This window comes from Cimex lectularius, unplaced genomic scaffold (assembly GCF_000648675.2).
Source record: "Cimex lectularius strain Harlan isolate CLEC.00 unplaced genomic scaffold, Clec_2.1 scaffold82, whole genome shotgun sequence".
NCBI lineage: Eukaryota > Metazoa > Arthropoda > Insecta > Hemiptera > Cimicidae > Cimex > Cimex lectularius.
This window is the reverse complement of record NW_019392695.1, coordinates 1,797,294-1,812,875: the sequence shown is the minus strand read 5'-3', so window position 1 is coordinate 1,812,875 and position 15,582 is coordinate 1,797,294. Positions and strand designations below refer to the sequence as shown.

Below are 15,582 nucleotides of genomic sequence, written 5' to 3'. Positions count from 1 at the left end.
GGACAAAAAAAAGTGTTTTTTAAAGTTTTGAATTTAATTTTTTTCTCTTTCACTTTTACTTTCACAACCAAACCTATTTTTGGTGCGCAAAATTGGTTTACAGTTTTTAACCTACTCAACAGCACATTGTTACTGTAATAAATAATACTAGGGCCTAGTTTGGAACAATGCAGAATATCCTTCATTAAATTGGTGGAGTTTTGGGAACCTCAGCGACTGAGTGGTTAGGGTCAAGCTAGCAGGTTCTGAGCTCAAATCTCAGCATAGCCAATGGCTTTTTAATTAAAAATAATGTGAAAAACCTAGTGTAAAGTGGATCTGGCCCATCGTTCATAACACCCAGTGTGTGGTGTCAAGCCCGGTAAGTCGGATGCAAAATACCCTCAACATAACTGATTAATGATGTGGATAAATGTGTGGTGTTTAGAGACCGACAGCCAATGATTATTCGGAGATCGTGAGGTGCGGTCTGGTGTGACGTAGGTTTTAGAAAAACATTTTCTTTATCATGCCAACGTTGAACTGAAAAACAAAACTATCTTCTTATGATAATATGTAGTCAAATGGAAATAAACAAATAAATAAAAGGGCCATTAGATACTAGGGCATGAGTGGATTAAAGCTGAAAAAAGCTAACAATCTAGCAAACGTTCTCAAGTTGGACCGGAATCGCCCCAAAGCATGCTAAAAGAAATGGTTGGATGAATTAACCGAGTGCAAAACAATCAAAGACATTCCTCAACATCTCAACCAGGAAAACTGAAATCTACCTCCCTCTCTTCTATGGGCAAGAATTAAAGAAAATAATACGACTTTATGGCCATTGCCCATTTAATTACCACTTCAAGAAAAAATAGGAAAACTCAGTCAGAAAGCAACCGATTCAGTCATGAAGAAGCAGACATTGCAGCATATCCTACGTGGCTCAAAGCTTCGACCCGGAAACATTACACTCTCTTCGGAAATGTGTAATCGACACCTAGAGAAATACGTGGAGAGCCCTTTTCGAGGCTTGCAAATGAACAAGGGTCAATTCCACATCTTTTAGATCGCAGTGGAATAAAGGGAGATTTTAGTCCACAGGAACACTGATGAAACAAAATAGCGGGTAGAGAAGTAGAGACATCAGAACACCTATCAGTATGTGAATAAACAATACGACATCACCACTTTTCCAAAAATTTTAAAAGAGAACCTTTTCAAGATAATAATTAAGGATCGAGTTGCGAATATTATTAGGTTGCGATGTTGGAGAGGTGTAAATTATTCAATCACCCAGTGTTTTCGTGGTAGGCACATGAAATCCAAAAGGTTAAATTTTGATCAAACCGGTTGAACAGAAGGTCTGAGACCTCTGTCGGATTCAACTGTCGAGTTTCTTCTTGGATCATTTTTTAAGAGAGTTGTCATTAAGTTTATTACATGGATATCAATTGAAAATTACCCCTTTTCTATGTGAAATGTCTTATTAATGGGAAATAAGACACGAGTTCAGAACAATTTTTTTTTTATAAAGAAATACTTTTAACAGTTTTGGAAACCTTTAAAGTTTTTTCAGGATGTTTGAAATTTGAAATTATCGTTAAAATCGACCAAATTTTTAAGAAAATAGCTGGAAAAGTACACAATTGAAATCGATCCGTTATTAAAATACGACGTTGTCACAAGCAGTCGACAGCTTAAAAAAAAACATAATTAGACAGATATGAAAGCTTAAAGAGAGGATTGCTGCATAAATAATCAAAACTAATTTGTAACATAGGTCCAGTTGGAAATTCTGAAATCAAAATACTGGCATTATATGAATAACTTACGTTTTGATTTGATAATAAAGACTGGGAACGAAACAGTTTCGACGAGTGGAGTCCCTAATTTCGAAAAATCTAAACCTCCGTCTGAAAAAAAAAAGAAGATTCACTCACGAACCGGCTGAGACTAAACAACAGACGATCGTGCGACGGTTCGCGGACTGTTCAAACTGGAAAGAAAACAATGGGGAGGTTTCGCCGCCGCTGGATTCCCGGTATTGCGCCCACCGCCTCGGTTAGAAGCTATGTGCTGACGCAACAACGGCTAAAACGGTTAACTGAAATTTTTATTTTTACATTTATATTTATTATTATTAATTTTTAGAACAAACTAACCCCCCTAACATCCAAATCTTAACTATATCCCTTCTGAGTGCTACAAAGCTCTGATTCCAAACATTCATTCATAAACTAATCTATCCTATTGCCATCCAAAGCTTTAATTTATCCTTTTAATTATTCTTAATTTGGAAAGCCAAATGTCCCATTTTAAATTATAAAATGTATTCCTATTCTTTAATTTAAACATTTCCCATAGGCTTGTATGGCTAATAATATTATTGGAGTCAGCATGAGTATAGGCTCATCGTTATCCTGTTATTCTTCTATTCAAATATGATAAATAAACTAATGCTACTTAACAATAATAAGAAACAAAAACACAGTAACACTTTTTTTTTGGGGGGGGGGTCTATCTCTCTTATTTAAATTGTGATTTTGGGCATTGTAGTTTATTACCCTGCAATCTGTATATCCTTCTATTTCATTTTGTTGTGGAGGATGTGTCATTATGGTGTGTGTAGTGAGTAAAAATACTTTGATTGAATCTAAAATTTCTAGAATTGTATCAATTGATTTTTTTCCACATCCTACATATATTTGTATAATTTAAACACTGTTTATAAATCCCAGGCCCTGAAAATAATCCCAATAAAGATCGAAATGTTGGCTCAATAAAGAAAACATTTTTCTAAAACCTACGTCACACCAGACTGCATCTTACGATCTCCAAATAATCATTAACTAACGGTCACTAAACACCACACAGTTTTGTACAATGTCAATGATGAATTGGGATTATGAAAATTACGATTGATTCTTATAAGAAAACCCAGAATTTTAAGAGCTTTTTTTATTAACACTTGCTCCTTAAATTCCAACTTTCTATCCTTCTATCTTCTATCTGCGTTTTAAAAGGACTTTTTAAAATGTCAACTAAAATGATTCAGTCATTATTCAAATTATTTGTACAGTCAAAGTGAAAAAGGGAAGATTCAACTGTAGCTTTTATAACAAATACTAGTTAGCATATTGCAATTTGCTCTGTGTTAGGAAGTTTGTGGAAAGAAATCTTTTCCTTTGTCAATTAGTTTAATTTTTTAGTGGATGAGAAAAAAAAGATTGTGGTCTTAATCATGCTTATCACCATTTTTTGAAATCTTGGACTATGTAACAATTCATCTTTTCCTAATTTTAAATTCAGTTTGGTAAAACTCATTTTCAAATCTTACAGTCCTATTTGTGTGGATACCAGGATTTTGTGGCATTCGTGGTATGCGGTGGTCATGGAAGGGATGTGGATAAATCGAGTCTCTGAGGAAAACTTTCTCATTCATATCAAGAGAACAATTTTGGGAAAAGTGGGAATAAAAGATTGGTGTGAAATGAACCTAAACAAGCTGAGACAAATTAAGGAAGATGTAAAACAATAGTCCACCGCCACTCGAACCTCCCTTAAGGAAGAAACAGTCCTGTCTCAGAATAGGCCATTGCAGACTCACTGATTGTTTTCTCATGGCAAGAGAACCTCCACCAATCTGCCAAGGTTTTCAGGAACTGCTAACAGACACATTCTGACTGCCTATACTTGATTTGAGCTAGAAAGGAGTGCATCTGATATTTTGGATAGTTTGGGACAGATCTGGCCAAATAATGGACCCAGAGTAGAAAATCTATTCAATTTCTTGAGGATGACTGGTAAGCTCTCTAAAATTTAGAAGACAAGGCATGGGGTGGAGGCTGAGACCGTCGGCGGGCTTGGTGTGGTTGGGTGGAGGGGTGCCAGACGGTGCACCTGGGCTGTGATGAAGCCCCAGGTAGGCCTTGACGGATGTAGAGATGGCACATCTTTTATCTGACACCACGGTGGTTTTTTGACTTATTGCTTCCAAAATAAAAAAGCAAAAGTAGTGAGATAGAATAACTGACGGGCCCCCCTTCTCATGCTGGCTGGCGGCTTCTTTTCAAGGCAGGTTATGACCCTTAGTGGTTCTTTGCCTTTATTAATAATAATTTTAAAAAATCAGATGATATAAACTATAGACTCAAATGCAGCTGGCATATCACTGAAAGAAGAGAAATACCAAAAGAAGAACTTTTTAAAAGTTGCAATAATGATGAATTTGGATAAAATACTCATTAATGATATCAACATTTACCACATTAATGTTTTAATATCCAATAGGTGTAGTTGACGTACTAAAAAAGAAATTCTTGATTTTTTTTTTAATTTACTTCTTACTTTTATAATAATTGTATATATTGTATTTATAATAACTAATATTGTAAATTTCCTTCTGTGGTTTGTGGTCTGACAGACCTGTAATTTGGCCATTACTGATCATTTTTGTCTGTCCCTCGCAGGGTTGGTCTATAAGATGTGTTTAAGCATTTCGACATCATCAGTGTGCCTGTGTATTTGTGAAAAATGATTTATAATGGCCAAATTAGAAATAACTAACATGCCTGCTAAAATTAAAATTTTCTCTTTAGCAGGAAAGTTATAAGAGGGTAAAATGTATTAATTTTGTCTGTACATTACACACACAACATGCAAGAAAAAACATGAATGACTGAATGACGTATTTATATTTAAGTCAATTTATTATGAGTAGTGTTGACAGTTCATTGTCCTATCCCCAGTGTTCAATTGTAGTGGTTAGCAACAAATTATGGCGCATTGTTTATTCAGACTTTAAGGACATCTTGTACACACAATAAACTACATTTCAGGACAGAAAATTAATGAGAACAATAGTAGGTAGTTTTTCTATCAACAATACAATAATAACATTATGGTTTAATTCTTCCTTATTTTAAGTAAATGGGCGGCCCTTGTATTCTTGGGTGGATGTCAGTTGAGCACACTCAATTATTGCATTCTTTTATAAATGATCAAATATTAACAAGTCTGCTTCTGTTTATGCTGCCAAGTATGAACAGTAGTGTGTTAATTTTTCAGTGTGGTAATATCATAATCATTATTTAGATGCGAATGATATCAGAATATTTTTACATAATTTTTGTCCTTTATAACACCAATGTCTTTTTTTCCATCCACATTATATTAAAAAACACCAATAATGTTGTGCACGTTCTGTTTTTATCATGTGTTTAACTTTATCTTGTATACAGGTAACAACGTGAACATGAATCCTTCATGCTTGTTCTGGCAGGTGCTTGTTTTAATAACGCTTGAATGTTGTTTTTAAAAAATTCTTCATCGTGCTGAATATCCCAGTATGCTGGGGTTCGTTCAATTTCATAACCCTTTCTTGCTTTCTTTCAGCCATATCGACACGCTTGCATGGTTCAAGGGGCAAGAAGGACTTTCTCATCTGTAACGATGTTCTCGGAAACATTTGTGGGACGAGATCCTCCTGTGTCAACCTCCTTCGTATTTTCCTTTGTCTGATCTGTTCTATTTCTTTTTTCATGACAACTTTTTGTGTAAAACTCAGGGGAACTTTAGGCCGCTGTTGTGGTAACGCTTTCGCAGCTATAGTGCTTCTTTGCCATGCTTTCATGATAGAAGGATCGGGAAAACCTTTCTTTTTCGGTTTGAGAGATATTGCATGCGGAGTAACTGTAAATCTCTCGTCCAACTGCTTTTGGGGCTTTCCAAAGTCAGGAATTTTATTCGGGGGTATAAACCTATCTCTCATTGCTTTACTGGTTTGGATACTTCCCCTTATATTGACTTTTTTCCCATAAGCGTGAGTGGACGTGTTTAATTGGCGGATGTGCTTGAAATAGAACGAATTCCTCTTGTATATAAGACTGTGTCCAAATTTATTCCTGACGTTTGATGTACTGCCCAAAATATGTCTGTACGGGTTATTTGGGCCAACTAAATCATACTTGACATTGGACTGTATTCTAGGCGATGTGGACAACATGTAATTTTTAATTTTTGAAATGAATTCCATAGAGGTCTTTAAGGCACGGGATGGATTTACACATTTTGTCGGATCAAGCAGTGTTTTCTTTGATTCATTTATGTTTCTTGTGTGCTGTTTATTTATGTAGCTCATGGTTTCACTGAAACAAAAGATTATTATTAATTATAATTGTCATGTTGTAAACTTAATAATAGTAACAGCTAAAATATACGTATACACCTTATTAAGCAAAAATAAATGGAATGTTTTTTATATTATAACTGTGAAATAATTAAACAAAAAGTCATGGTTTTGGCAATGATAAATTTATTTGTCAAGTTTCCATTTGTTTATATAGAAAATACCAGCCCATAGAAAACAAACTAAAGTGAATGATTTAATTGATTGTAACTTTCAGTTATTTAGAATTATTATAATAAGGATAATAATTGTCGTGAAATTCTTAACCTCATAAAGAGACTAGTTCACATAGACTATTCTTAATGTCTAAGGACCCCACCTTACCATGTTTCCAATTTTGACCACACATTCGCCAAAATTAACCTAATTTCTAGCACAATATCTCTAGATTTTTAAGTTTAGATAACCTCAATGCATCTGAGATTGTTATTTCGTGCTACACAAAACACAAAATCTCAATAATACCGTATGGTTACTTTTTGTTCATACACACTAAATATCCTAATAACGTCAGAAATATATTGAATGGTCATTCACTGTACCCACCTGTATCACTTAAATTGTTGGAAACATAATGAACATTTTATAATATTATTATTTGGAAGTCGTGAGATGCAGTCTGGTGTACCACGACCTTCAAATAATCATTAAGTAACGGTCGCTAAACACCACACATTTTACAATATTCACTATTCCACAATTCCAGAGCTGTTTTCAAATAATTCCAGATCTCTGCATACTGCAAATTAAAAAATTACATTTGAGGGCAAAATTATTTGGTGAGATTTCCTCCTCTGGTTGCACGGTCATGAACCTGTAATTTGATCCTTCCATCTAGGCATTTTACCTCTTTAGTATATTAGTAAGAACACACAAACAAAATTATAAGATTGATCAAGTTATAACTTATATCTTTATTTTTCAGGGTAGATTTTTAACAAATGATAAATTAACTCTCTCTGCTCATGTTCATGAGCCCCTAAACTTCAAACATCTCATGCCCAAAAGACACGCCAAAGATGGCGAAATGCCGAAACATGTCGAGCAGACCAAACCAGCATGGATAGGCAGACCAAGATGGCCAATGATAAGTATCAAATTACAAAATTATTTTATTGAAATATTAGACCGGTCGCAATAAAGGTTTATTTACCAATTAAATCTTCCTTATAACCAATCAAACTACCAACATTTCTTCTTATACGAGGCATTAAAGTCAATAATCACAACAGAATAAGAGCGGTAAAAATTCTCTGTCACACAATCCAGGAAGGATGCAAATTTAAAGAAAACCAAACAGCATGTTTGATAATGTCAAACACGAATTATCTTCTATATTCCAAAACAAAAATTGAAAAGAAATGAAAAAGCAGCCTTGCACATATAAGAGCTATTTTCTCCAGCAATACCTGGTTATTATAAAGACAAACAAATAAGATCCCACTCTGACCACCGAATGCTGGAGTTTCGTTGAAATGTTAAAAGCTAGGGTTATTGGGAGCAGGTTTCTTGATGTCATTATGCAATGCAACCAATATTGGTCAATTGTGCAACCCCATCATTATCTAAAGCTATTTATTTAGCTTGTGGCATTTTAACGGACCCAACACTTTTCTTAAATGCTATCATGTGTAGCATTCAAACCATGGCTTTCTCTCCCAGGAGTAGGACATCTTGCATAGTACTTCTCACCAACAGAGAACATGTTATGTCTGTTCTTCCTGGCAATATCTGCTAATATTTGCTTCCGGCTGTTGGCTGGGTCCAATCAGCAGTCTTACTATCATTCTGGTCCTAATCTAGTTCTGTTGGTATTTCAACGAACTTTGCATGCCTCTGTGCTTTGATATGCTACTAACTCTTTGTTAAATTGATCTGTGTTTTTTGTAATTTGGTATGCTTCAAAAGGATTGTGGGCCTGATGGAACTTTCCTTTGCCAGCGTATTGGCTTCCTCATTGCCCTGGTGCCCAAACAAGGGTGATTTCATTAATTTCACCAATGTCTGCCAAGTCTTTAATGCAATCCCAGACAGCTCTGAATTTTACTGATTAGGTAACTGCCTTCGTCACCTAACTGTCCGAATAAATATTCTTTTGTTGGAATCACCCAACATTTTAATCTCCCTGGCAAAGTGTTCAATAGCCACAGTCTCCGCCTGAAATACAGCGGCATATTGCCCAAGGTTTAATTTCTGTAAACACCAGTAATGACCCACTGTTGGAGCCATTTGGGTACGAGATATTGCCAGTATTTACTGAAATTCCTTCTCTCGTCTGCCCTATTTAGTACTTTAATTTGAAATTTCTTATCAAAACATTGAGATCATGGTGTTGACGTGTATTCTTGGTACTTGTTCTGCCTGAGGAACTCCCCTGAAGAAGGAACCTTCTTTGAATTTTGTCTCTAGGTTCTTGCTGAAAAGGTCCCACAGAAAACTAAAAGGCAAATTAACGGCTACATAAAAATGCATTAAATAAAACATTTCATGTAAATTCAACAGCGGGTCGTAGAAAACCTAGTTTCCCTGATTTATAACAAGACTCTTGAGGAAAAAACACTGCTAGTACTACAGAAAAAAAAAGTTATTCAAATTTAAAAACAAAACTTACCACGTAAAGTTGGTACAATATAATTTTGACACAAAAATTTAATGATAATGCCAAAATTTAATTACTATGGCAACTGTTTATGAAAAGACTAAATATTTGATGGTTTTCATTTGATCACATGTTACTATTATTAAGAAAATGTTTTGTTTAGCTAATTTGTTTCATAATTTTCATATTAATGAATCTAGGCTTATCTGGTAAACATGCATGTTCTTACAGTTATAAAAATGGATTAGGATTATTAAAAACAGTAGAAAATCACTTTAATATGCACAATGAGCAAAAATTATTCAACTTTGTCTTTACAGGTGTAAATAAAATTACAGGGCAGTTCAAGAACCTTTCAAGAAGGAAGGTATATGATAATTGAACATTTACAGCACTTTATTTAGAAATCGTGAGATGCAGTCTGGTCTCACGATTTCTAAATAAATATCGATTAACGGTCACTAATCACCACACATTTACAGCACTGCCAGTTGTGTGGTAAATTAGATATAGTAATTAATATAGAGAAAATACTTGAGTGTACCAGTTCTCTTTTGTTGGTCTAACAAATAAATTATTATGTTTTAAATAATTTTTTATTTATTTAGCAATTCCCTCTCATAGAGGATACTTTAATTTTACTGAATGTTCTGTTGTCTCTATCTCCTCTAGACATTTTTTGTCTCCAAGTGGTATTTTATATTCCACGTTCCGTATAGTGTCCGAGATGATAGCTCAAGTGGTCGAGCAGCGGCGTATTTAGCCGAAGGTCGTGGGTTCGAATCCCGCTCGGACAATGACTTTTTTAACTCAATCAATACTTACATAAAGATTAATTAATTGAATAATGATAATAATATATTCTTTAAAATATTATTTATAATCGAATGATGAAACCACATTACAAAAGAAAAACAAAAAGAGATAAAAGGAAATGGGAAGAAATTGAGATGATTGATGTAGTTAGTAAAACTCAGATACTATGGAGTATGGACTTGAAACAAGCCAGCGAGGAAGCTGAACGTGCTTCCGGGGGGAAGCAAATTCCATAGTTTTGACCCTGCAATTCTGAAGGATAAGGCTAAAGTGTTAAAAGAGAGAGGCTTGGGATATGATTGGTGTGTTTGGATGAAGAATTGGGGGAAAAAAGTTGATAGATATTGAGGACATTTATTTGATTTAATTTAAAATGTGTATATTAAAACCCTTAAGTTTATAAATGCTTAGAATGTTAAGATTGCTGAAGAAATTAATATAGGAAGAAATATCATCTCGTTTTTAAGATCATAACAGTGTCTAACGCAGGAATTATAAGCAATTTAAAGATGATGAGCAAATTGAGAGTCTAAAGAAAATGAAAAAATAGCACTATAATAAGACAATAAAGGAATTATTAGAGATTTAATAAGGAGAATTCTAGTTTTCTGCGGAGTGAAAAAACTAAGGCGTCGAAGAGAATAGAGGCTTGAACATCTTTTTAATAAATAAACACACATGGTCATGCCATGTAAGGTTGGAGTTAAAAATAATGGCGAGATTTTTAACTTTAGGACAAAAATTCATAGAACATTATTTAGAAACATGGAAAAGAGTAAAGGTCCAAGAATAGAGCCTTGCAATACACTAGCTGAAATTGAGCGAGAAGAAGAGATAGAATTAGAAGCTTTTTACTCTCTGAGTTCTGTCAGAGAGATAGATGAGATTAGTAGCAGTAGAAAAAAACCCAAAAAGACGCGTCAGTTTCCAAATAAACAAATTATGATTTATGGAGCCAAATGCATTAGAAAAATCTAGTAGAACAATAATAGTACGCTTATTTAATCAATGCCTAGGTAAATATCATCTGAGATTTTGAGAAGGGCTGTCTCACAACTGACATTTTTGAAAGTCAGATTGAACAAACTTGAGGTTATGGTTTTTAACGACGTTCTGTTGAGTAGGATTTTTTCTTTCTCCTATTGGAATGTTTTTTCAAGTAGTTTTGCTTTTAGCTTGGCATATTTTCCCATTATTTGTTTTATTCTCTAGTTACCCAGCATTCTAGTTCGTTTTTAATGTGCTTTTTGTATTTGCCACAAAAAATATATATAGGCCTTTGAAACAATAGTCTCTTTTTAGCTAGTATATCTGCCGCTTTGTTACCCGAAATTCCCTCATTGTAAGTCCTAGTTTTTAGGGTATCTAGGCGGTTCCAAACCAGTTTTGGGTTGCTCTTGTAGGCTCGTAGAGCCGTTAGCTGCCTGGCTATCTGATAGTATTATTATTTTGTGTATTATTTAAATAATTAGTATTACTTTTGTTGTATCCTGGAAATGTTTGTTATTTATGTCATGTGCACATGTTTCTACGGCTAGTAATTTGGCTTGAAAGATGGTTGTGGCCGGTTTGCAGAGAATTAAATGTGCAAAGAAAGAACTTTGACACCTTGCATGACCTATGAGCTGGGACACAGATCGGTAATCAAACACCTAAGGGCCATAAACGGTAGAATAAATATTAACAAGAACGGAAGAGTCAGACACTTTGATCCCCAAGTAATGTCGAGTAGTCAGACTGGAACGAATGAGATTAATTGCATCATTATTTCTCGGCTTGAATGAAAAAACAGTTCACATTTGTATCAATGTACTGAGTGAATGTAATTTATTAGTTTGGAAAGAGAGACCCTGAAGAATACCGAGAGCACTGGGGCATAAATATTTTTTGTTTATTATAATGTTTTGAGTTTGCTAAGGACTAATAAGACTAGTCAGACTAGGATGCAAGGAGGTTAGAGGGTGTAGTTAGGATATCTGTTCTCTCGAGGGAGGTGAGTGAGACTACTGTTTTGTGGGAGTGGAACTTGCACCTCTTCTACACCTCAGACATCTCAACTACACCCTCTAGCATCCTTGCATCCTTTTTAGACAACACAGCTGTGCTTTCCTCTGACCCTGATCCTGCAATCATCTCGGAGGAGCTCCAGGCACAGGTCCAATGGATAGCTGAATGGAGGCAAACTTTGGAGGATAAAAATTAATGCAAACAAATGCTCCCATGTTACATTTACCTTCAGAAGCAAAACACCCCACACAATATTCCTCAAACACATTTTTATCCCTAAAACCAACTGTGTACACTACCTTGTGTCATACCTTGAAACATGCTTAATCTGGAACTGACAAATACAAATAAAAAGATAGGAACTCAAGACTTCTCTATAAACTACTTACAACAAAAAACAAACTGTCACTCTACACATACTGAAACCGATTTGGACACGTGGACTAGAACTGTGAGGCACTACTAAACCTAACAACAGTGAACAAATTCAGTCTTTCCAATCCAAAGTCCTCAGAATCATAGTCATCACTCCCTACTGTGTCTCCAGTACCACCCTCCATCAAATTTTCTAAATTCCGTGATAAATTCTCCACTCACCCCAACCCATTAGCCCAATTCATACCAGATGACTAAAGCAAAGGTGGCCCTGGTGGCCCTCTCTGCCTCTGCCCTTGTGTAAAGTTGAGCGAACAACAATGGTTGCTAACTCCCCTCATGACATAGTTTTGTAAATATGTTTGATATTCCAAAAAATTAAAAAATGTATTATTATACAGATAGTAATTTTATTAGAAAAAAGAATAAAAGTTTTGTCCTTGACTGATGAGGTAGAAAGAAGCTGTCAATAAGAGAAGGAAATAAGAAATTCAGTCACCTTAATATGCAGAGCTCAATAGACGTGGACATAACTTGACCGCAACATCAGAAAAATGAGTTACTAGGAAGAAAATATGAGAAGGAAAGAAGAACAACAAAGAATAAGAGTGCTGGCAATGACCAATGTACTTTGCTAGTCCTAAAACTATTCATAATAATAATAATAATATGATGCTTTTGGGGCATTGGTGGCCGCAATGGTTTAGGCATTGACACGGCGCTCATCACTGTAAGGTGAAGGTCCTGGGTTCGAATCCAGCGGCCCTGCATTTGAACCCGACATACACACAAATGATGCTTTATTAAGAAAAATTACTAATTTTCATAAAGAAAAGTTATACAAAAACATATATGGCTTGGGTATCATTCACGTGATTCTATTAAAAAAAAAAAGAAAGAAGAAAAGTAAAAAAAAAAAAAAAAACTAAATTAAACCTTTCAAATACTGATTCATAGAGAGAAAACAATTAAAAATTGTATAAAATATTTATTTAGAAATCGTGAGATGAGGTCTGGTGTGATATAGGTTTCAGAAAAACATTTTCTTTATCGTGCCAACGTTTCGATCTTTATTGAGATCATCTTCAGGGCCTGGGATATACAAACATTGTTTAAATTTAACAAATACATCTAGGATGTTGAAAAAAGGGAATTTATACAATGCATAAAATATATATTTTTATATTCAATCAAAGTATTTCTACTCACTCAAAGTGTTTGTCTTCTGTGTACTTGTGTCATTCTTGGGTGTCGTGTCGAGAATGCCAGTGAGATTTTTCTATTTTGTGTTTATACTACTGTTTTTAGCTAAAGTATCTTTGCTATGCTGAACTAAATAGAGGAAGCCGGTTAAATAAACTTAAGGACTTTTTTTTCCACAGAAGTAGGCGAGTATAGTTTATATTTTCAATTTACTATTTTTTGAATATTTTTTTTAATTTACTTTGGATTTTGAAGGGGGTGGGGAAGGATGTCGGAATAGAAAAGACATTTTTGTATAAAGCGGTCGGCTTCTTAGAGGTGAAAAGAGCCGACGAAGGGAAAAAATGTGTTGGTAATGGTTCGGCCCGATTATCCTTTCAGGATTATATAGAAAGGGGATAAATAGGAAAAGGAAAGCTAAATTGTTGGGAAATTAGACTATGTGAAAAATATTTGATGTGTGGAATGTAATGTGATGATATAGGTATGTTATCTGTATTGAATTTGATTAATGATATTGGCGTAGCTGCGACTGAGTTTACATGTATCTGTTCTGTAATTGATGTTGTGTTTATCTATGTTGATATAAACCGTTTCTAAGAAATTACGTTTATGTTTGTTTTGTTCTGTGTGTAATACTTTTTGATTGTTGAAGTCGAAATTGTGTTTGTGTTCAAAATGGTGGGTAGCGAGTGCTGTAGGATTTTGTTTGGGATTTTTGCAATCGTAGATATGCTGCTTTACTCTCTTATCGAGATATTGGGATGTAATTCTGATGTAAGTTGCCGAGAGTTAAACAATTGATTTTGTAAATTACGTCAAACTTATTTGTTATTGGTGTGGGATCTTTAATTTTTGGAAAAAAGTGTTTGACTTTTTGAAAGCTATTTTAAAGTTATCGGACGAGAGAAATGTGTTTAATTTATGTGATAGGCCGTGAATGAATAGCATGGAAATGTATGTTGGTTTGTTTATATTTGATAGATTTGATGCAGTATTATTAGTAATAGTGGATGGTGTTAGTGTTGAGTTGTAATTGTTGATTATTCTGTTGATTATGTGTTTAGGGTAGAGATTGTTTTGGAGGATCTGTTTGTATATCTTTATGTTTTTGTGGTGGAAGGATTCATGGCTTAAGGTGATCATTCTGTGAAGTAAAAGTAAAAAAGTAAGTAAAAATTTAAATAACATAAAATTTAATTGTTATAATTGAAGTTATTCCGGTGTTTTGATAAATTTTCTTCCTAACCATCATAATTAAATAATTTTTATAAAAACTCATGAATTTTTGATCTAGTTTAATTTGGTTTATACTAAAATCAGAATGTTGTAATTAATATAACGACAAAATTGCATAGTTTGAAATACACCACAAAAAATACGAATGTCCTGTTCTGAAGTTACTTGACGAAAATGGCTTAATTTTATGGGCAAAACCATGAAATAAATTGTTAGTTAAATTTGATGAGCACAACCATGTAATAAATTGTTAATAAAATTTAATTGTTATAATTAAAGTTATTCCGGTGTTTTGATAAATTTTCTTCCTAACCATCATAATTAAATAATTTTTATAAAAACTCGTGCATTTTTGAAATCGTTTAATTTGGTTTACATTAAAATAAGAATGTTTTAATTAATATAACGACAAAATTGCATAGTTTGAAATACACCACAAAAAATACGAATGTCCTGTTCTGAAGCTACTTGACGAAAATGGCCTAATTTTATGAGTAAAACCATGAAATAAATTGTTAGTTAAATTTTATGAGCAAAACCGTGTAATAGATTGTCAGTGAAATTCATTACATCAAAAAATAGTATTCCAGTGTTTTGATCAATTTTCTAGTTTGAAATAAAAATATGAGTGTACGGTTCTTTTTTCTTCGACTGTATTCGATGCTACCCGATGAAAATCTGAACAGTGGGGATCGCATAGCATAGAGTAGGTTAGCATTGAGTGGCATCGGGCAGATGTGCACTGGGTAATACTATCTTATGGAAAATTGAACTTTGGATTTGCGTCGGGTAGCATCGGGTAGCGTCGCATAGCGTTGCATCGAGTAAACGTGTTCCCAGCTTAAGCCCGGAAAAAGTACAGCCAAGCGAAGAAACGATACCTTTAAATTGTTTAATTAATTTTCGATGTGCCCGAATAAAAACATGAACATATGATAAATAAAAATATATATTGCTACGATACATTTTCAACCATAAGGCCCCATGGTGTAATGGTTATCACTCTGGACTCTGAATCCAGCGATCCGAGTTCGAATCTCGGTGGGACCGAAACTTTTTATTACGACAAATTTTCCTTATCAGCTTAAAATTCGATAAAAAATATCTCGCGCGTGGTTTCAGCGTAGTACAGAATACAGCTGTTTGTTTGATCTGTTCACCTTTTTACTAGACA

At 34.3% G+C, this 15,582-nt stretch overlaps 2 protein-coding genes and 1 non-coding gene across 23 annotated transcripts in view; 1 reads left to right on the top strand and 2 right to left on the bottom strand.

Annotated features, from left to right (window-relative positions):
- The window catches only part of LOC106664052 (protein ELYS), a 50,966-nt gene extending 49,002 nt beyond the window's left edge, over nucleotides 1-1,964 (bottom strand). For all 21 annotated transcript variants that reach the window (XM_024225993.1, XM_024226008.1, XM_024225998.1 and 18 more), the window contains exon 1: nucleotides 1,815-1,964. The gene's annotated coding sequence lies outside the window, so the exon portion shown is untranslated. The remainder of the gene's footprint in view (nucleotides 1-1,814) is intronic.
- Nucleotides 1,965-4,657: 2,693 nt separating this feature from the next.
- Nucleotides 4,658-8,869, bottom strand: LOC106664156. The gene is made up of 2 exons (XM_014389609.1): nucleotides 8,781-8,869; nucleotides 4,658-6,128 (listed from the first exon to the last, which is right to left on the bottom strand). Exon 2 carries the CDS (start codon nucleotides 6,119-6,121, stop codon nucleotides 5,273-5,275), a length of 849 nt encoding a protein of 282 aa, XP_014245095.1. The 5' UTR covers nucleotides 6,122-6,128; nucleotides 8,781-8,869; the 3' UTR covers nucleotides 4,658-5,272.
- Nucleotides 8,870-15,386: 6,517 nt separating this feature from the next.
- Trnaq-cug lies at nucleotides 15,387-15,458 on the top strand. Its single transcript has one exon. It is a non-coding gene; the product is annotated as a tRNA-Gln (tRNA).
- Nucleotides 15,459-15,582: the final 124 nt, after the last annotated feature.